A 21278-nucleotide genomic window follows, 5' to 3' on the forward strand; every position below is an offset into this window, starting at 1 on the left:
GTTCTACAAGAGCTAGTTCCAAGATAGGCTCCAAAAGCTACAGAGAAACCCTGTCTTGAAAAAAGAAACAAAAAATAATAAAAATGATCTTAAAAATTGCACAGAAAAATTAAGGAGCTTCCAAAACTTCAGCAGTGTTTGTTTTGTGATCTTTGTGGATTTGCTTATTTTTAATGTGTGTGTATGCGCCTGTGGGAGCGAGAGGATGTTGTAGGTGGCTCTCTGTCCATCTGTCCAAAATGGGTTCTGGGAAACAAACTGCCAAAGTGCTCTTTTGGTTTTTCAAGACAGGGTTTCTCTGTAGCTTTGGAGCCTGTCCTGGAACTAGCTCTTGTAGCTCAGGCTGGCCTTGAACTCACAGAGATCTGCCTGCCTCTGCCTTCCAAGTGCTGAGATTGAAGGCATGCACCACCACCACCGCCCGGCCCTCCCAAAGTGCTCTTAAGCACTAAACCATCACTCTTTTTTGTTTTTTTGTTCATGTTTTTTTTTGTTGTTGTTGTTGATATAGGTGTCCCAAGGTAGTCTCCACTGACAGACCAGGCAAACTGGTGTTGAGCCTGTATGTAATGATATATTATGGAAGAGTGTGTATTTTACCTGTAGTGATTCTGTTTAGAAGCATACATTGTTTTATTGTCAGATGAATTGTTTCCTGACCAAATCTGAGTATTTGAAGCGATACCTTTAGTTTTTCTTTTTGAGACTGGGTCTCCTGTAGCCCAGAGTAGTCTCAATCTTGAACTCAACATGTAGTTAAGCATAAGCTTGAATTTCTGATGGTCTTGTCTCCACACCACTAGTATTGGGATTACAGACATGAACTTCAATGTACCCAGTTTATGTGGCACTGGGGATCAAAGCCAGTGCCTCATACATCCTAAACAGTTTTATCATCCAAGCCCCACACCCCAGCCTTTCTGTTACTGCTGCTGCTATTACAGTGATTAGGATCACTGATATTAGTGAAGTAATGCTGTAGGATAATGCTTTTGTACATGTAAAGATTTGTCACTCATACTGGTTTAATAAAATGCTGATTGGCCCTTAATCAGGCAGGAAGTATAGGTGAGGCCACCAGATTAAGAATTCTGGGAAGAGGAAAGGCCAGAAGCAGTTGCCACCTAGATGCAGAGGAAGTAAGACTAAGAATGCTGTAATGATAAAAAGTACCAAGCCATGTGGCTAATACAGACAAGAATTATGGGTTAAGTTGTAAGAGCTTATAAGAGTTAATAATAAACCTGAGCTAATAGGCCAATCAGTTTATAATTAATAAGCCTCTGTGTTTTTTTGGGACTGAATGGCTGCAGGGGACCAAGCAGGACAGAAACTTCCGCCTAGAAAGTAATGCTTCTATTGTTAGAAATAAATCCTTTAACATATTTGTGCATCCATGTGTGCTTGTAGTCCAGGCTGGTCTTGCACTCACATTTTTGCTTCAGCCTCCTGAGTGCTGGGATAACAGGTAGGAAGGAGTCACTTTAATGTGTGTTCTTTGTCTACTTATTTGAAAGGGCAGTGATTGCAGAATTTCTCCAGGTTACTTCTGAATGTGAAGCCACTTATCTCTCTAGAGTTTACTGTTTTTGGTTTTATTTAATATAATGTATATGAGGATTTTACCTGTATATGTCTGTGCACCCCTTTTCTACCTGATGCCCATGAAAGCCAGAAGAGGGTGTTGGATCTTCTGGAACTGGAGTTAAAGATAATTGTGAGCTGCCATGTGGGTGCTGGGAATTGAACTTGGGTCTTCTATAAGAACAGCTAGTGTTCCTAACCATTGAGCCATTTCTACAATCACAATCGTTATAAACTCTATACATGTGTTCTATTCATAATCCTTTGTTTTTTTTGTTTGTTTTTGTTTTGTTTTTCGAGACAGGATTTCTCTGTAGCTTTGGAGCCTGTCCTGGAACTAGCTCTTGTAGACCAGGTTGGCCTTGAATTTACAGAGATCTGCCTGCCTCTGCCTCAAGTGCTGGGATTAAAGGTGTGCGCCATCACTGCCCAGCACCTTGGAATTTCTTAACAGCTCTTCTATCGTGGATATAAAGTTATCCCTCAACTCTGCTGAAAAATAGATTTATTGGCAAATCTATTTAAATGTGTGAAGGTACTTCAATATTTTCAGTGTACCATTATTTTTGTTGCTTTGTCTGTTTTCTCAAGTTTTGGAGTTTGTTGCTACTTTTTTTGGACTTTTCCCAAGGGATGTGAGCTCTTCTCCATCAGGATCTGCTCTATTTTGATTATTTTCCTGTTATCAAGCATTCATGTTGAAACTTGATCAGGAACGCAACATTTAAGTTGTAGCCTTAATGCTGGAGAAATGATTCAGCTGTGAAGACTACTGCCTGCCCCAAAGGTCCAGGGTTCAGTTCCATGCAAGCACAAGGCACCTTGCAACCATCTGCAACATCAGTTCCAGAGGACCTAGTGTCTTCTTGAGGCTTCTCTGGGTATCAGGTGCACAGACATATATGGATGCAAAACACCCATACGTGAAAAGAAAATAAAAAGTTGGCGGCTGGAGAGACGGCTCAGTGGTTAAGAGCACTGGCTGCTCTTCCAGAGGTTGTGAGTTCAATTCCCAGCAACCACATAGTGGCTCACAACCATCTGTAATGAGATCTGGTGCCCTCTTCTGGCATGCGGGCATACATGGAGGCAGAATGTTGTATACATATTATGTATACAACATTCTACATAATAAATAAATAAAAATTAAAAAAAAGAAAATAAAAAAGATGCTGATTAGGTCTTTAAGGCTGTAGGGTAAAGGGGCCAGCCAAAGAAACTGACCCTGACCCTGAAACCAGAGCCAAAGAAACACACTTCTGGTCCTGGAAGCAGAGCCAATGAAAACACACTGATCCTGAAACCAGAGCCAAACAAATAAACCAATCTCTGAGTTTGTCCAAGATCAGGGGCTTGAAATCTGACCAATTCCCACCCTAAAAAATCTGGAAAAACTCCACCCCTAAGCAGTCCTATATAAGCCCTGTGCCTGTTCAGTTGGCAGAGGCATTCACTCTCGTGGATTCCTCCCTCCCAAATAAATCTCTTGAATGAGTTTTGGCTGAAGAATCTCCTAAGGGGAATGGAGCAGAGCAGCAAAAGACGAATCTGCTGGGAAACTCTTAGAGTGAAGCAGCACTCAGCTGTAACAGCTCTCTGGGAGAGGAGCAGGATTGCCACATCCTGCAGGGGACGGGGGGATATCCCCCTCAGGAAAAGTTTCAGGTATAGCTTGACTCCCAACAGTCAGGATACCTTTCTCCTCATAGCTATCCAAGATACCTTCCTTTTTCAGCTGAAGATATACTAGATATACCCTCATTTCCCGACAGGATGCCTTTCTCCTCTCAGCTGTAGGTATTCAGTCGGATTTTTTTTAAAAATACTTATTTATTATGTATACAATATTCTGCCTGTGTGTATGCCTGCAGGCCAGAAGAGGACACCAGATTTCATTACAGATGGTTGTGAGCCACCATGTGGTTGCTGGGAATTGAACTCAGGACCTTTGGAAGAGCAGGCAATGCTCTTAACCTCTGAGCCATCTCTCCAGCCCCTCAGCTATAGGTATTCAGCCCTTCACAGCTACAGGTATAGCCTGAAACTTTCCCTCCAGAGCTGTAACACTTGCAAAGGCTCCACCTCCAAGAAGTAAATTAGTGCTGCAACAGGGCTAGGAATTTTTTGTTTGTTTGCTCTTCTGCCTTCAGTCAAGTAATACAGCAAGTGCCATCTCGATACAGAGGCAAAAGTTCCTAGATCTTGTTATTTCTGCCTCCTGATCTGGGAGAGAATGTTCTATATTCTTATTACACTATCTATTACCATTCTGGTATTTTGTTCTAGTAGCACAGGGTCATCCTTCGAGAGCCTGTTACCCCAATGTCAAAGATTGGTCCTTCCTGGTCAGTCCGCTTGTCTGCTGGGTTGCTCAAGGAACTATTTTACATTAACTCCACAGTATATGACCTAGTGAGCAACTGCAATTTGAATTCTTTAGCAGTGTGAAGAAAGGTTCACTATCATTTAATGTTGGTGAATGTTTTTCGCTGGTTTACACTTTGAGTGAAGAAGTGCTGTTGTTCACTGTCTTCTATGACCCAAAATCATCTTTTTTTTTTTTAAAGATTTATTTATTATATATGTATACAGCATCTGCCTGCATGTATCCCTGCAGGCCAGAAGAGGGCACCAGGTCTCATTATAGATGGTTGCTGGGAATTGAACTCAGGACCATCTGGAAGAACAGTCAGTGCTCTTAACCTCTGAGCCATCTCTCAGCCCCGTCCCAAATCATCTTTTCACAATTTGTTAAAAGACTTTGATAATCTCAGCTAGGCATAGTGGCACACACCTTTGGTCCCCTCACTGAAAGGCAGAGGCCGAACTCACAGAGATCTGCGAGTTCGAGGCCAGCTTGGTCTACATAGTGAGTTCCAGGACAACCAGGACTTGCTGATTCCAAGTACTGTTTTTCTGTTGTTATTGTTGTTTTTCAAGACAGGGTTTCCCTGTGTGTAGCCCTAGATGTCCTGGAACTTACTCTGGAGACCAGAGTGACTTTGAACTCACTGAGATCCACCTGCCTCTACCTACCTCTCAAGTGCTGGGATTATACCCAGCTTGTTTCTTCCTAGTTTTTAATTTGGTGTGTGTACCACAGCTATAGCAGTGCTCACACAAGGATAGGCTTTTACTCAAATTATTCAGCTTTGTTCTTTTTCCATCTCTGATCAATGTACTCAGTTTTATGGTAATTTTGACATCTAATAGAGTAGGTTCTGCTTTTGTGGGTGGGGTGTTCTTGAGACACTAGTAGCTCTCCCTGGCTGGCCTGGAACACACTATGCAAATGGACCCTGTTGGCCTTGAACTCAGAGATTTCCCTCCATCATCTCTGCCTCCCAAGTGTTGGTATTAATGTCCTACACAACCATGCTTGTCTATAAATAAATTGCAGAAATTTTAAAATATTTATTTATTATGCATACAAAATTCTGTCTGTGTGTATGTCTGCTGGCCAGAAGAGGGCACCAGACCTCATTACAGATGGTTGTGAGCCACCATGTGGTTGCCGGGAATTGAACTCAGGACCTTTGGAAGAGCAGGCAGTGCTCTTAACCACTGAGCCATCTCTCCAGCCCCCGGATTTTTTTTTTTTTTTCATTTTTCGAGACAGGGTTTCTCTGTAGCTTTGGATCCTGTCCTGGAACTAACTTTTGTAGACCAGGCTGGCCTCAAACTCACAGAGATCTGCCTGCCTCTGCCTCCCGAATGCTGGGATTAAAGGCGTGTGCCACTGTGACTGCCCAGCTGAAAATTGCTATCTATTTAACTATTGATTTTTGTTGTTGTTGCTGCTTTTTGTTGTTTTTCAAGATAGGGTTTCCCTGTGTAACAGTTCTAGCTATCCTGGAACTAGCTCTTGTAGACCAGGCTGGCCTCGAACTCACAGCAATTCACCTGCCTCTGCCTCCCGAGTGCTGGGATTAAAGGCATGTGCCACCACGACCTGTCTTAAATTGATTTTTTAAAAAGATTTATTATGTATATAGTGTTCTACCTGCATATATGCCTGAATGCCAGAAGAGGGCAACAGATCTCATTACAGACAGTTGTCAGCCATGTTGGAATTGAACTCAGGTCCTCTGGAAGAAGAGTCAGTGCTTTCAACCTCTGAGCCATCTCTCTAGCCCATAAACTGAATTTTTTAAAATTTCATTATGTGTATGAATGTTTTGCTTGAATGTATGTTGTATATCAAGCATGCCTGGTAAGAGCACATCAGATCCTCTTGGAGTTATAGACAGTTTTAAGCCTCCATGTGTGTGCTGAGAATCAAACCCAGGCCCATGGAAGAGCAGCCAGTGCTCTTAACCACTGAGGTAACTCTCCAGTCCCATTTTCTTTTTTTTTTTTTTGATGCAGGATTTATGTCTCCCTGGCTTGTTAGAGCCTGTGTGGCCAGTGCGGTCTCAGTATCTGTCTAATCAAGGATAATGCTGAGCTTTCAATACTCCTGCTTCCACCTCCCAAGTTCTGGGATTCCAGGTATTCATCACTAACAGTGCCTGGGTCTTGCTGCACTGGGGATCAAACCCAGAGCTTTTTGCATACTAGGCAAACACCTTCCCAACTGAGCTGTCTCTAGTCTCTGCCCAAAGATGATACATTTCCTCTTATTCTCTAATTCAGTTGTCCGTTTCCCCAACCCAAGGATAGTTCTCTTCCTACATGTCGCCTCTGCTACACCAGAAGTTTCTTAGCTTGAGTCCTGTAATTAAATGTTTTGCATGAGTGTGTATCTGTTGTATCTCATGCATGCCTGGAGCTGGCACAGGCCAGAAGAGCATATCCGAGCCCCTTGGAGTTATAGACAGTTTTGAGGCTCCATGTGGGTGCTAGGAATCAGACCCAGTTCCCATGAATGAGCAAACCAGTGCTCTTAACCACTGAGCTATCTCTCCAATCACATTTTTTTTTTTTTTGAGGAGAATAAAGCCTTTGGCAGAATTCAACATTCATTCTTGACAAAAGCATTAATTTAAAATCATTTGCAATTTCTGTATGACAAAGTGTTTTATCTTAGTAATTTAAAACATTCCTGAAAGAAAAAGCCAATTTTCCTTAATACCCCTATTAAATTGCATAATATACTCAAAATAAGTCTGGGTAAAACTTTGAAAAATGAAAACCCTAGAAAAATAGGGGTGAGTTTATCTTTAACCTCAGTATATTTAAGATCAAAAGGCAACAAAAAATTCAGCAAGGGCACAACTACTGTACTTTAATGGGGAAATCTATCACAGGATACCACCATTTTACAAGTTAACACTGTAGATAGAGCTGGGGACTGTTTGGGTGCATAAGGACTAAGGTTCAATCCTTAGCCCAACCAAAACCTAAACAGCAGCAGAACAAACTGACACTACGCACTTGCTAATAAGACATGGATCAGTGGTATTGCCCAAAGCACACTAAGTGAATTTAAGAAGGAAATATGTACTTCCCTAATTGGGGAAGAGATTTATTGTAAATAACTGTCCAACACTTTTCCACAAGGTCATAGAAGATAATTCTCAACCTGCATCTTGAGAGGCTGAGGCAAATTTCAGTTTGGTCACAATAAATGTGAAAATAAAAAAGATCAACATTTTTATATGTTTCATTTAAGAAAAACAAAAATAATCTAAGTCGGGTGGTGGCAGCACTTGGGAGACAGAGGCAGGTAGATCTCTGAGTTTGAGGCCAGCCTGGTCTAGAGAGTGAACTCCAGGGCAGCCAGGACTACACAGGATAAAAACCCCAAGGATCTAGGTACTGGTAAGAGCAGGAAAGGGTGCTTGCTGCCAAGCCATATTGACATGTAATCCACAGGGTAGAAGGAGAGAATACTCCTGCAAGCTGTCCTCTGACCTTCGACATGTGTACATTGGCACCTTGAATGGTATTTTGATTGTTCTGACAAATAAAGCTTTTTTGGAGTCAGAGGACAGAACCAGCGACTAGTTGCCCAAAATTAACCATAGAGTTTTGGAGAACTGTAGACAGATGGGAGACAGAACTCATAGGAAGAGCTGAGAAGAGGATCTTGGCCCTCTAAGGAGGAAGGAACGGAAGAGGTAGGAACTCACTGGTGGCTGCTCTCCTGCTTCTCTTATCTTTCAGGTTCTTAGTCCAATATCTGACATCCCGATTTTTTTGATAAAGAATATTAGTTAAGGCTTCAGGCACCCACAATAAATACATGTGAAAAAGAATAAATGGGATAAGGAAAATGTGGTACATTTACACAATGGGCTACTACACAGCAGAAAAAAATGACATCTTGAATTTTGCAGGAAAATGGATGGAGCTAGAAAACATTATTTTGAGTGAGGTAACCCAGACACAGAAAAACAATTATTACATGTACTCACTACTCATAGGTGGTTTTTAAACATAAAGCAAAGAAAGCCAGTCTACAAACCACAATCCCAGAGAACTTAGACAATAATGCAGACACTAAGACTTACATAGATCTAATCTACACGGGAAGTAGAAAGTAGAAAAAGACAAGATCTCCTGAGTAAATTGGGAGCATGGGGACCTTGGGGGAGGACTGAAAGGGGGGAGAGGAGAGCCAGGGAGGGGAGTAGAGAAAAACGTAGAGCTCATTAAAAATCAATAAAAATATGAGGAAAAAAATGTGAAAAAAAAGAAAAATAAATGAAAACAAGCCACGAATTGACAATGAACTGGCTCTTGGATTGGGGTGTAACAGTGTTGTAAATGGAATGTGAAGACCCGCAGAACAGTGTAAGGTAGAGCGCCAGATAATGCTAACATCCTCTACAAATGTCTAATGACTAAGTATGTAAGAGGTTCTGGAAACAGGCATCTAAAAATGTTTTCATTCTCCCAACCATGACAGCATGCCATACATACAAAATACTTTATAAAAATGTTTTCAAAGACACAGTAAGAAATTATTAAGTGAAATAAAAAATAAAACCACTACCAAGTTTGACAAAATTTATTGTAATTTTAGTAAAGACATTCAGCTCAGTCGTCTCTCTCTCCTCACCTTGACCTCAGGTTAATGTCATTTGAGTCAAGTAAATATGTAGGAGAGATGTTATTTCAACAAACAGTAAAATGGACAAATGAACAGTTTGCCTACATAAAAGTTAAATTTATGTATCTTGATATACTTAAACCATGTAAGAACTAACAGTGCTATGTACATTTCCATTGTTTTACTTGGGGCTTATTAAGTAAACTTAAATACAGTGAACAAAGTGTTACGAATATTTGCAGGCTGCTTCTTGGAAATTATTACATTAAAAATGCTTAGTGAATAACTACCACCAATGAAACCCACTGAAGCTGCCTCCAAAGTCAACATTGTAATTTTCAAGGAAACCTCATCATTTATTTTGTCTGTGACTGTTAAAGATGCATTAACTGTCACATTAAAAAAGCCCATATACAATAAAAATACAAAACAAACACCAGCAATACACAAATCTAAGAGTATGTGAGAGACTTCATAATGAAAATGTGTTTGAAGAAGCATTTTCTGTCTTATTTCAATCATTAAAATGTGCTTTTGAACCCACTGGCCAATTATGTACATACTTAAAGTAAGTCATGGAGTTGTACAATATGTATATACTTAAAGTAAGTCATGGAGTTGTACAAATAAATCTTGTGAGTTCAATTCAAATTGGAGCTAATGAGTTAGTAACCTAAATGCTTCAAAAGTCACAAAGTGCATTGCCTTATCTGTCTTCATACAATGTTAAATTTCTTTCCCCCCTTTTTTGGTATTTAAACCTGTTAAAAATAAAAACCAGTCAAATACTTAAAGCAGTATGTACATTTATATTTTTGGTGGGATTTTTTACTTTAAAAGAAACAGCTTCCTTATGATTTGCCTCAAGTTCTGGTGGAAATGCTTATAGGAACTAGAATAAAAACCAAGAGAAGCACATTCAAAATACTGATTTACTTTGGTAGCAAATAGTGTTCACTGAAGACTCCTGAATGGAGACAATTTCCATTAAAGTGAAGTGGGCTATTTTTAATAATACTTCACGTAAGAATTTTTGACAAAAAATGTTTTTTAAAGAGCAAAGCGTCTATACTCACTGATAGCGATGCAATACTAGTATATGACAACCCAAAACAAAATGAACTGCCCATAGGAAAAGGTTTATTTATTTTAATTTTATCTAAATTTACTTTCAGTCGATAGTTCAGGAACATTGTCTTCTCAATCCAATACTCCCTCTCTACAAGGCTGCTCCTGGTAGCCAGACAGTTCAGGTAATGAGGGAGTGGACACAGGAGAGGAACTGCTCACAGTTTTAAGTAGACAGTGTCTTTTGGCTTCCCTCTTAATGTGCTAATAGTTGTGTCTAAAAAAATATGCAATTCTTAGAAAGGTACCACTTCTGATTTCTTTATTATCTGTAACCTTTGGAAACTAATCACATGAAACTACAAAATTAGCAAATGTCTTGAAATCTGTATATAAAACATAAATTACCTCTAATTTCAAACTCTCATTTATTAGTGTACCACTCAATCTTAAAAAAAAAAAAGATAAAGAAAAAGAAGAAAAAGGAAAAGAAAATACGGCTCCAAAGCTAGTCTTACACCATTCTTTACAAAAGGAGACTGTTCCTTCTAACTGCACCCACCCACACCCCAATCACAAAACACTTCATTTAATTGTCTTGGTCATGTACATTTCCAAGATGAGATTTTATATTTCGCTCCCATAGCTTCTGATTATCGGAAAAGCCATGCTTTCCTTTATTAAAGGAGTTTGGTCCAGCTGATGTTGGTGTGTCCCTGTGTAAAAGAAATGCAGTTTATTCAAATTGTTGTTTTGGTCTGTTTTAAATGTATTTATATTTGCTTAGCATTCATTATAAATACAGATCATCAGGAGCCCTGTAGCAATTTTTGACAATGTCCTTATTCTATACAGGGTTAAGACTTCACATTCAATATGTCTGCAGTTGAGGACAGGAGTATAATGAAAGGGAGCCTAGAGTCTTGCAATGCCATGTCTTTTGAAGACAGTGTGTTAGCTCAGACTATCCTGGAATTCAGAGATCCACTTGCCTCTGCCTTGCGTGTGAGGATTAAAGGCATGCACCTCTCTAGGCCCACCCTGATATTTTTTCCCTTTTGTGGAAAGTCTAGGGACTACTGAATCTTGGCCAAGAGCTCTACCACTGAGCGAAATTCCACAACCAAACATGTAGTTTTCAATACACACTTAAGGTAATACTTATATACATTTAACAGCAGATACCACTGCAGCTCTAGTACTGCTGCCTGAGAGCTAGAGGTATAAACTCAGTTGTAGGGTAGTTATCCAGATTACCAGACCCTGGGTTCAATTCCCAGCACTGCAGCAAACAAAACAATCTGTAGCAAAGTGAGTGACCTAAGACCCACAAATAATGTTAAAAAATTAATTTGGTGGCTTATCACCAACATTTATAAAAATGAAACAAAAATCCAAAGATGTAAAACAGAAAGAAATGTGCAGTGTCATGTTTTATGTGAAGTCCAGTTTCAGTTTTACACTTAAACCATGTGTAAGTTGGGTGTGATGATGCACACTTTCAATCCTAGCACTCTGGAGACAGAGGCAAGTGGATCTCTGAGTTCAAGTCCAACCTGGTCTATATACTGAGCTAAAAATAAATATAACAATAATAAACTGTGTGTACTTCGCTTGGACCCAGTAACAGTATCAGATGTATTTCTTACTTTTTAGTAAATACGACAACTGGCAGCCAGTAGGACTGCTCCTATTTGCATCACACACTTTAAAGCTCATGGATAGATTTGAATTCTTTCTGGAATCAGATGGGCATACTATGGGCATACATGTAAACTGTGTGCCACTTATTCTTTCCCTTGACTTCCTTAGGGTTCTGTGATACCTATGAAAAACCATGGTTACCTTCCAATATTCTTCATCCTCATCTTTGCTTCTGGAGGCATTTCTTCAGGCTCACTCTGCAAAACAAGTAAATTGAGATGAATAAAAATTACTAATTCACTTGGTCTAAATAAATCATTAAGTTCCAGACTACTAGGGGCCTGTCTCAAATCAAACAAATGAACATGGAGACTAATTAGAGCTCTGGCCTGCACAGTGTGTGGCACTATGCCTGAGCCTTCTCACTTTTACTTACGTTTTATTTTACTCTTTGTTATGGCTCAAAAGTACTTCAGTGAAAAAGGATGAAAAGACCACTCAAAGGTTAAGAGCACATTCTGGTCTTCCAGAGGACCTGAATTCTGTTCTAGCACCCATGTCTGGCAGCTTCCAACAGCTGTAATTGTGGCTGCAGGGGACCTACTACCTCAATCCTCTCATGGCACCTACCCCCCACCCCGACTTTAAATATTTCTTAAAGCTTTTTTCACAAAAACAAATTTGGGGAACGATAAAGAGAAAGGTAACTCAAAGCAAGGATGTAGATTATCTGCACAGTCAGAACACAATACAAAAGGTTCCTCGAAAATCTCCAACTAGAACCAAGTTAAAATAACAAGTATGTCAAAGAGACACATGAACTTCACGCTTTCTGGTACACTTTTCACTTTGACAAAGGCATGGAATCTGCCTAAATGTTTATGAGTAAATAGTTCAAGCAAATATCAAAATATATATTCACAACAGAAAAATTTTAAATCCACTCTTTTTGGGGGGGGCAGGGTATACTTAGGTACTCTTCTCCAGTTGCACAAATAAATCCACATTGCAAAGGCACACAGGATTAGAAGCATATAAAAGAAACAGCCATACTGTTAAGACATTACACACAAAGCACGGCTGCATTATAGGCACCAACAGCTTCATATTTGTATACTTTCCCTACTTCCCAGGGTGTCTTTTCCTTCTGGTCTTGTACATATCCAAATGTTTCATTGGCTGAGTATGAGTATGGTAGAGTGAGTCCAGGGGCTAGCCCTAGATGTAAGAGTTTCTGCCTCAAAGACAAAACAGTCAAGAGCAGTGCCCCATTCCTTTAATTCAAGCTTATCTACGATGCACAGGGCTCTAGTCAGGTTTGACCCTCCACACCACATACAATGTACATGGTGTGTATGGGTATGGAGGTACATTTCTGTACTCCCAAGACATGAGAGGTGGAGGCAAGAGGAGCTGTGAAATTCAAAGTCATGCTCAGTTATATATCAAGTTCCAGGCCAGTCAGCCTGAGATATGGTGACCACGTCTTTCACAAAGGAAAAAGACCCTGGAAATTTCCACTAAAATCCATGAGTATAACAGGATATCAACACTATAAGGAGCACGAGAGAACTGGGACAGACAGAATAACAGATGGACACCTCAAGCTCACTCTGGAACACATTCATTAAGAAGTTCTAGCAGAATCACCTGCACTATATTTCCTGCTACAGATATACCATGCAGCACTATATAGCTGCTCTTTGTAACTTCAGAGCACAAGTGACATCATCAAAGGCAGCAATATTGAGGTCAGGCATGAGAAGGCTGCAGAGAGCTCAGTGGGTAAAGGTACCTGCCACCAAGCCAGACAACCTACATTCAATCCCCAGGACACACATGGTCAAAGAACTAACCCAGCAAGTGGTTTTTTGACCTCTACACATTTGAATGACCATGTTCCTAGTATGCATTATAAGCAGCTGACTTGATTCTTAAGTTTCTTGCCTAAAAATTAGCAATATTTATAATACACTTAAATCAACAAACAGACCCATCAAATTTTTAGTTTTGTGTATGTACCTCAGTGGTAGAACAGTTGCCTGGCATGCACAAGGCATTAAGCTCAGTACAAAGGGAGAAAAAAAAAGAAGGAAATATCCAATTTTCTTAGAAAATTTTACTAATACTATTTTAATACAGAAATTTTATTAATACTATTTTACTGATATAAATTTAAATACCACTAATACAAACTCCAATTTTTCATTACTATCCTTTTCTCTATAAAAAAAAGTTTATTATTTTTAATTACATGTGTGGATGTTAAGAGTATGTGTGTGCTGTATGGGTTATGTGCATGTGTGTGCAGGTGCCTGTGCAAGCCAAAGGAGCAGAATCCCCTGGAACTGGAGTTACAGGTGTTAGTGAGCCAGCTCTCAGGAACTGAACTCTGATCCTCTGAAAGAACAGTGCATGCTCCTTACTACCAAGCCCCCATTATCTTCTTAAAGGGACTAGTTAAAGGAAAAATAAGGGCCAGCAGGGTGGCTCAGTAGGTAAAGAAGCTTGCCATGCAAGCCTGACAATCCTGCGACATTCCCTGGATCCTACGACAAAAGGAAAGAACTACCCTCCAGAAGGTGTCTCCTGACTTCCACATGCATAACATGACACACATGCCTTTCATGGCACATATCTCACACACACCTTTAAAAACAAAGTAAACTAAAACAGGTATTAACTTACATCTTCATCTTCATTGAAAGCTGCTGCTACTGAAAGGGTTTTTGGAGCAAGAGTTGGAACTGTTTCCTTAGGCTTCTGAAGAAGAAACATTTAACAGAATTATCACAAATAAAATTTATATAGGTTTATTTAATCAAAACAATTGTTCTTAGAAGACTCAAATTTTTCATAAGCTTTCACAGTAAGAAACTCAGTATATTTTGAGCAAAGTATCTTTGAAAACAAGGGTTACCAGCAGGTAAGTTTACTTTATTAATTCCATGTATCTAGTAGTTAGGATTTATAATTTAGTATTAGTTAAGCTAAGGGATGCACACAGAAGAAATGACTAGTAATTGCTAGTCTGGCCCACAGTAACCTTAATATGACTATGCAGTTCCTTCAGAATCACGGGGCATCATACTGAGTTTCTCAACCAATTATGTTCTACCTTTAGCCTCTCAGATGCTAAGCATATACTCTACAGTAGCGCTACAGCACAATACAATTTACTACTTTTAATATACCATGTTAAAAAATTTAATTCCTAAAATTCAGTATTTTCAGAGATTTTATTCAACTAAAAAAATCCTAAATGATTACTTTAAAAATCATGTATTCATTACAATATGCCTTCTTCAACTGCTTTGAGATAGTAGAACTCATGGGCCTTTCCTAAAGTGTTCATTACTTTTTGACCACTTACATGTAAGTTCAGAGTCACTTAAAGCGACTTACCTTTTGAACTCTTATTTAACTATATATACACCCATACTAAGAAGAGCAGACTGATGTAACAAATCTTTAAGGGCTATTACAATACCAGACATAAAACAACTCACACTTGATCCAAGTTTGATGGAGATGGCTGATGCTTTCTTTGTCGTCTGACTACCTATGGCAAATCCAAACTTGGAGATCTTTGTAGGCTTTGTTGGGAGGTCTGCAGCTTCTTCATCAGCCGATCGCTTTTCAGCGCTGCGACTGGAACTTTCCCCTCCATTACTGGAAGAAACAGTCTTAGTTTTCACAGGTTTTTCTGCTTCTTCTTCAGGTCCTGGTGAAGTCGAAACAACTTACCAAGATGAGCTATTTTTACTGAGCAGATTGATGGGAGCAGCAACCTCAAAAAGCATCTTTACAAGGAAGATACCTCTGCAGTTGTCACCTACTGACCCAACAGTCTCTTCCACTGTTTGTTAGAGTATATAGCAGGAACTGAGATTGTGTGGCAGTACAAGAGGCTCCCATGAATTAACTAGCATAAAATACAGAGCAATTTAAAATTATAAACACAGAGTTCACAAAAAGTAAACACCCTTCAGCTAAACATTATCCTATTAGTTGTACATTAATCTTGGTTCCATTTGTGGAATTTTGATGTCCAGAAATTACGATCAACAAATTCTTTTATACAAACTAACTTGTAAATATTCAATCATGTGGCAAGATAAAACATCTGGCAAATAAATATTTTTAGTAATACAGAGCTAATTACACAAAACATCTAATCGTGAACATGACCACTGTTAACTTAAACTACACTATGAATTCAGTCTACAGCTTTTTCCCTCCTTTATCATACTGAATGCAGGGCTTTGCATATACAAGGCAAGCACTCTACACTGAGCTACATCCCCAGCTAGTTAGGTTCTTAAGTGATGTGTTATTCAAGATATACCTTACATAACCTATGGAGTTGAAAAAGAACTTCACGGTCATCTTGAGAGTTCACCCTACTCCAAAAGCTGGGCTAGCACCTGTGTTAATCTACCTGTAAGGGCTACTGCAAGTCAGACTTTGGCTTGTATACTTATAAGTCAATATACACTTGTATTTCCTCATGAAAGAGCTAATCTTAATTTCAAGCGAGTACACACACGTACACACATACACACACATATGTAGATGTAGGAAGCAAGATGTATTTCAGTAATTTTGCTTCTATATGTATTAAGTCAATTATATAAGACTATTTAAGAACACATTGGAAAGACATAAAAGACTGGCCATCTTTTTCTCTCCAGTTCTACCCTACAGGACACACTCTGTGATGAGTCAAACATACTTGTAGTAAAACAGAAGATACTCTAAGTGACTGTCCTGGCAAGTTAAGAAAATGGGGCAAAGCTAGAATGGGAGTTAGGGGTAGGGGTGTAAACACAATAACTGACAAGTAAAAAATATCTAAGACTCAAGACTACAAGTCTAGATCCATAGTTTGTGAAGGATGCATCTTTAGGTTAATTAGTACTTTGTGGCACCAAGGTTTGGACACAGGGCCTCATATATGCCATGCAAGGGCTGCAGCACTGACCCACATGTCCAATAGTTTTCTCATTTCCAGACATGGTCCCACTATGTTGCCCAAGTCCAGGCACTCCTGTCTGTAACTTGTACACCTCCTGCTTCATCTCCAGGGCAGCTGGGATCATGGGCTTTTATGGTGAATGACTACAGATTAATACTGTGAATATTTTTTAGTATTGTAAATTTTAATGAACAAATGAACAATCATTTTTAAATAAGAAAAGCACTTACATATTTGTTAGTCATAATTATACAAATTGCTAGATTTTAAATAATTTTTTTTTTCGAGACTGGGTTTCTCTGTAGCTTTGAAATATAAAAATAATTTAATGAAGACTTCTGTCTCCTTTATAGCAGACAGAAAGTGTAGGTTAATGTCAATTAAATTATACATAATAATAGAATTTTTTTTTTCACTGAATAGATGAGATGTGGGTGGGCTTTACGGAACATAGCTACCTTGCTTTAGAAGAAAAAAAAAATACCTAGTAAGAAAATGTAACTCCACAAAGGTACCATTCATAAGTCATGTACATATTGGTAGCTTCCTTACCTGGGAGTTAACAAAAAAAGGACCCAAGTCCTTCACGAGCTGTGTTTAACACAGGAAATATGTACATCATTGAAGCAGCTCTTGGCATAACCCTCAAACTTAAAATGGCTATGATTATGTATTATGTTGCTGGTCTCTAAATTTCTACTTAAGTTAAACTGTGTAACATTAACCAAAACGGTCTTAAGGAAAATAGAGAGCTCTTCCAAAGTAGACTGAAGTGAAAGAAAGTTTAAACAGCCTCTCTAGTAGAGACATACTAACTTTAATTATGGGAATATATTGTTTATCGGAGTAGAATGCAGCAGTAAAGTCCATCCTTAGCATAAATGTGGCCTTGGGTTCATTCTCTAGCATCAATAACATATAATAACAAGAATAAATGAATAGGAAAAGTACTTGTATTCCCAAGTTCAACAAAAGAAATGTTCCAAGTATGGACAAAGTTTCCCCAAAATGCTGAATACTTGCTGCAAACTTATCAATTCATTCATATCTATGGGTTCAGTTATGATTCCTCTGCATAATTCACTATGTCTGAGGTTAATGATCTATATGGCATGAGAAAAATTAAGCAGATAAGTTACCAACAAAGACCATTTTTTTTTGATACTGGCTAGCAAAGTAATCTATACAACCCCCTAAGCACTGTTTACCTTAAAAGAGTTCTCTAAGTGAAAAGCCACCTAAGATACCTTATGCGATAGTTTTCCTTTAAACTACCTTAAATAACAGTGGAGGAGGGCTAAAGTAACTAAGAACTAAAATATTTTCATTAGCTATTTTACTAGTTTATTATTTATTTAGTGAGAATACCTGATAAAGTAGTCATGGGCCTGTAATTTCAGTACAAGAAGCCAGAGCTAAATGAGAACCCATCTCAAACAAACAAACAAAGGGGGACGACGACGAGGGACTTTGGCTCAACTAACAGCACTCTACATATCTTTAAAGAAGCAAATTTTGAGTCCAAAGTAACATTACATTGATCTTCTTAGTAATTTTTATTGCCGTGACAATTAACAAACCTGGTAGACCCTATGATTCGCCTTTATGCGCTGAGTCTATATATTCTCGCATTTAAGTCTTTTAGCGTTAAGGCCGAAGGGAGCTAGAATAGTGAAACATTAAAACATTCTAAACAAGACATTATGATCTGCTCGCACGTGTTACTTATTGGTACGACAAAAGGGCATAGGGGCAGAGACTGCTTGCTTCTTTTCCTTTATGCACACGATCAAAAATTACGGGGGTAGGGAGGTACGAGAGGATAGCTATAATCGGAGTTCATTTTCGTGACAAATTACAGCAAGATCACACCTGCCTACTACGCCAACTAAACATCCGGCAGACTCCGCTGATAGCAGCCCAAGACAGATAACTATAAAGAAAGTGAATCAAACCCGAATTTCAAGCTTTTGCAGCTTGAACCAGATTCCCTTCCCCCTGCATCCTCGACTTATCCCACTGCAGGGTTTATAAATACTCTATCTGAAAATACAGCAAAGGCTGGCCTGGGGTCTTCCACCTCGTCAGTGAAAAGGGAGCACCAAACGTAATTAACTACGTGTAACAGGGAGGCCGACTCCCAAGCACAGCCGGTTTGGGGCCAGCGGCCGCAGAGGCGGCTCGGCGCTCGCGTGGGGGCCTGAGTGCGCAGCGGGCCCTGAGTTCTTCTCTTGTTTGGATCCCACCCCGAACTCAGTCACCCACCTCCCTTCTCAGGGCCGGGTGGTAACTGGCGGCCTCTCCTCTGAGGAGGCTACGTGGGCCTGGATCCCCGCGGGCCACACCGGGCGTGCCCAGCCCCTACCCGGGCCGAGCGCCGCCTCCGCCCGCGCTTGAGATGCCCTAAGCACCCCCGCTCCCCGGGAAGCCCAAACAAAGGCCGGAGTAGCCCCCGCAGCCCGCGACGCTGGGGTTGTGTTCACCTCCGGCGGCTCCGGCTCGCTGCGGCTTCTCTGGCTTCTCCTCTCCCGCCTTCCCGTCCGCCATCTTCGCCGCCGCGGCCTCCCCCTGCAGCCCAGGCAAGGACGTCACGGCCCCGCCCAGCAACCATAAAGCTTCGGGCGGGCCAGCGAGACCCGCAGCCTAGAGCGGCCAACCGGGGCGGATGTGACGTCATCGGCTTGACGCGGGCTCCGGAGGGCTGGACTGTCTGATGGCGGGGTTGCCTGTCGTTGGAACCCCTGGTGTATCTAGTTTTTTGCTTACTCAAGGGTGGTTGTAGCTGTTCCTTTTAGTTATTGGATTATCTATGGGTAGGACTGTATGTATCCTTACGGAGAGATTTCAGCACTTTCCGAACACCGTCTAGTGTTGACACCTTTCATACACAGTTCTCTTAATTTGTGTACTAACTTGGGAAAGCAACTCATGGAAGATCACATAGTAATGCCTTACGGAAACTGTTGTGGAAATTTTTCCTAGATGTCTGCACTCGTAAAAAGTTCATTGTATAGTTGAACCAAGCAAGCAAACGTTGGTGGTTAAGGGCGCTTACTGCTTTTCCAGAAGACCACGAAATTCCCAGTACCACGTTGGGTGGTTCACAACTGCTTGTCACTCTAGCTCCTGGGAATCCGACAACCTCCTGAACCCTGCGAGTACCAACACGCACTTGTATATACTCACACACACATAAGTAAAAATACATTTTAAAAAATGATACATATAGTGATATTTTGTTTTAATAAAGCAAATTTGCAACCGGGCAGTGGTGGCGCACACCTTTAATCCCAGCACTCGAGAGGCAGATGCAGGCGGATCTCACTGAATTCTAGGCTAGCCTGGTCTACAAAGTGAGTTCCGGGACAGAGAGGACTGTTACACAGAGAAACCCCGTCTGGAAATATATATATATACAAATAAAAAAATAAAGCTTGCCTGAAGATCAGAGGGTAAAACTAAGCCATAAAGGCCAGGCGGTGTCACTTTAATCGCAGGATTTGGAAGGCAGGAGGATGGTTCTCTGTAAGTTCAAGGCTACCCTGCAGAAACAGATCCAGGTAGTGGCAGCGGCTCACACCTTTAATCTCAGTACTAGGGAGTCACAGGCCTTTAATCCCAGCACTAGAGGGGAATATAAACCGGGAGGAATAAGAGGCTCAGGGCTCAGTCTGCAGTTGTTCAGCCTTAGTAGAGTTAAGGTTTCTCTATTGGCTTGGATGCTTTGTTTTTCTGATCTTCATCTTGAACCCCACTGTCTCTGGGTTTTTATTATTCGTGCTACAGATACACTTTCAAAGGCAGGAACTGACCGCCCTAGGGAAAAGGAAATTTGGTTTATTGTGGTCTGAGGATCTCAGCCTTGTATCTACTCTAGTCCCTTTTTTTCTGTTTTTTTTTTTTTGTTGTTGTTTGTTTTTTATCCGAGACAGGGTTTCTCTGTGTAGCTTTGGTTCCCATCCTGGAACTAGCTCTTGTAAACCAGGCTGGTTTTGAACTCAGAGACCTGCCTGACTCTGCCTCCTGTGCCACCACCGCCGGGCGTCTAACTAGGTTTTAAATATGCCCCAGCACAAACCCAATGTTCAGACTTGGCTTGATCTACAATTTATTTACTTCTTGATATTTTTTCAAGATATTTTCTTTAGCCGGGTGGTGGTGGCGCATGCCTTTAATCCCAGCACTCGGGAGGCAGAGGCAGGCGGATCTCTTGAGTTCGAGGCCAGCCTGGTCTACAAGAGCTAGTTCCAGGACAGGCTCTAGAGACTACAGGGAAACCCTGTCTCAAAAAACAAACAAACAAAAAAGATATTTTCTTTAGTTTAATAGCTGTCTATTGGTTAAATCATCCTATTATTTCAAGGTTAAAGTATCCTATTGTGAGAATTTAAAAATAAGAGCTAGTACCAAATTCTTGTCTCTTACGTGTACAGATACAAACAATAGAACAAGAAATATCTTGTAGTTTCCCCTGCCCTTTGCTAGCTCTAGTATGTCTTTACCTAACAATAACCATGGCAAGCCACTTCTCTATCAAGAAGATTCTTGTTAACTCCTAGAAACCTTTAGTAGATTCATTTAGTGTTGAATGAATTACACACATTAAGTATGCCTACAGTCTCACCTGTTTTGTTTTGAAACTGGAGTTCCTGGTGGTTGTTAACCATCTAATGTGGTGCTGGGAACTGAACTCAAGTTCCCTGCAAGAGCCCTTTGAGCCACCTCCCAATCCAGATAAATTTTTTCCCTAAGACAAGAAATTGGCTTTATCTCCACACTTGGATAACCAAGGTTGTGTTAAGTAATATGCCCAGCATTGTATACAGGCTTTAATTTCATAACTACTACTTCAAAGTTAGAAAGGTTTAATCTATTTTCTCATCAAAGAACAGTTTCTGACATGGATAAAGAATATGTATAATGGAGCCAGGCATGGTGGTACATCCCTATAGTTGCATCATTTGGCAGGTGGAAGCTGAGAATCGGGAGCTAAAGATCAGTCTCAGC

General features: G+C 40.2%; 1 protein-coding gene across 2 annotated transcripts; it reads right to left on the reverse strand.

Annotated features, from left to right (window-relative positions):
• Window positions 1-8524: 8524 nt before the first annotated feature.
• LOC119825141 (PEST proteolytic signal containing nuclear protein) lies at window positions 8525-18855 on the reverse strand. Of its 2 annotated transcripts, none has more exons than XM_038345829.2 (5): window positions 18755-18855; window positions 14803-15017; window positions 13982-14053; window positions 11495-11550; window positions 8525-10365 (listed from the first exon to the last, which is right to left on the reverse strand). In XM_038345829.2, exons 1-5 carry the CDS (start codon window positions 18816-18818, stop codon window positions 10239-10241), a joined length of 534 nt encoding a protein of 177 aa, XP_038201757.1. In that variant the 5' UTR covers window positions 18819-18855; the 3' UTR covers window positions 8525-10238. The 2 variants fall into 2 exon arrangements, with proteins under 2 accessions (XP_038201757.1, XP_038201756.1); XM_038345828.2 differs by having other exon boundaries at window positions 13982-14056.
• Window positions 18856-21278: the final 2423 nt, after the last annotated feature.

This window comes from Arvicola amphibius, chromosome 10 (genome assembly GCF_903992535.2).
Source record: "Arvicola amphibius chromosome 10, mArvAmp1.2, whole genome shotgun sequence".
NCBI classification, from domain to species: Eukaryota; Metazoa; Chordata; class Mammalia; order Rodentia; family Cricetidae; genus Arvicola; species Arvicola amphibius.

Bases quoted from the DNA above. Each gene is read 5' to 3' on its own strand.
- LOC119825141 (XM_038345828.2), bottom strand. From the start codon at position 18,818: ATGGCGGACGGGAAGGCGGGAGAGGAGAAGCCAGAGAAGCCGCAGCGA. The intron at 11,551-13,981 runs GTAAGTTAATAC...CTTGTTTTGCAG, and splicing joins CTTTCAATGAAGATGAAGAT to AGTGAGCCTGAAGAAATGCC. The intron at 10,366-11,494 runs GTAACCATGGTT...TCTTTTACACAG, and splicing joins AGGATGAAGAATATTGGAAG to GGACACACCAACATCAGCTG.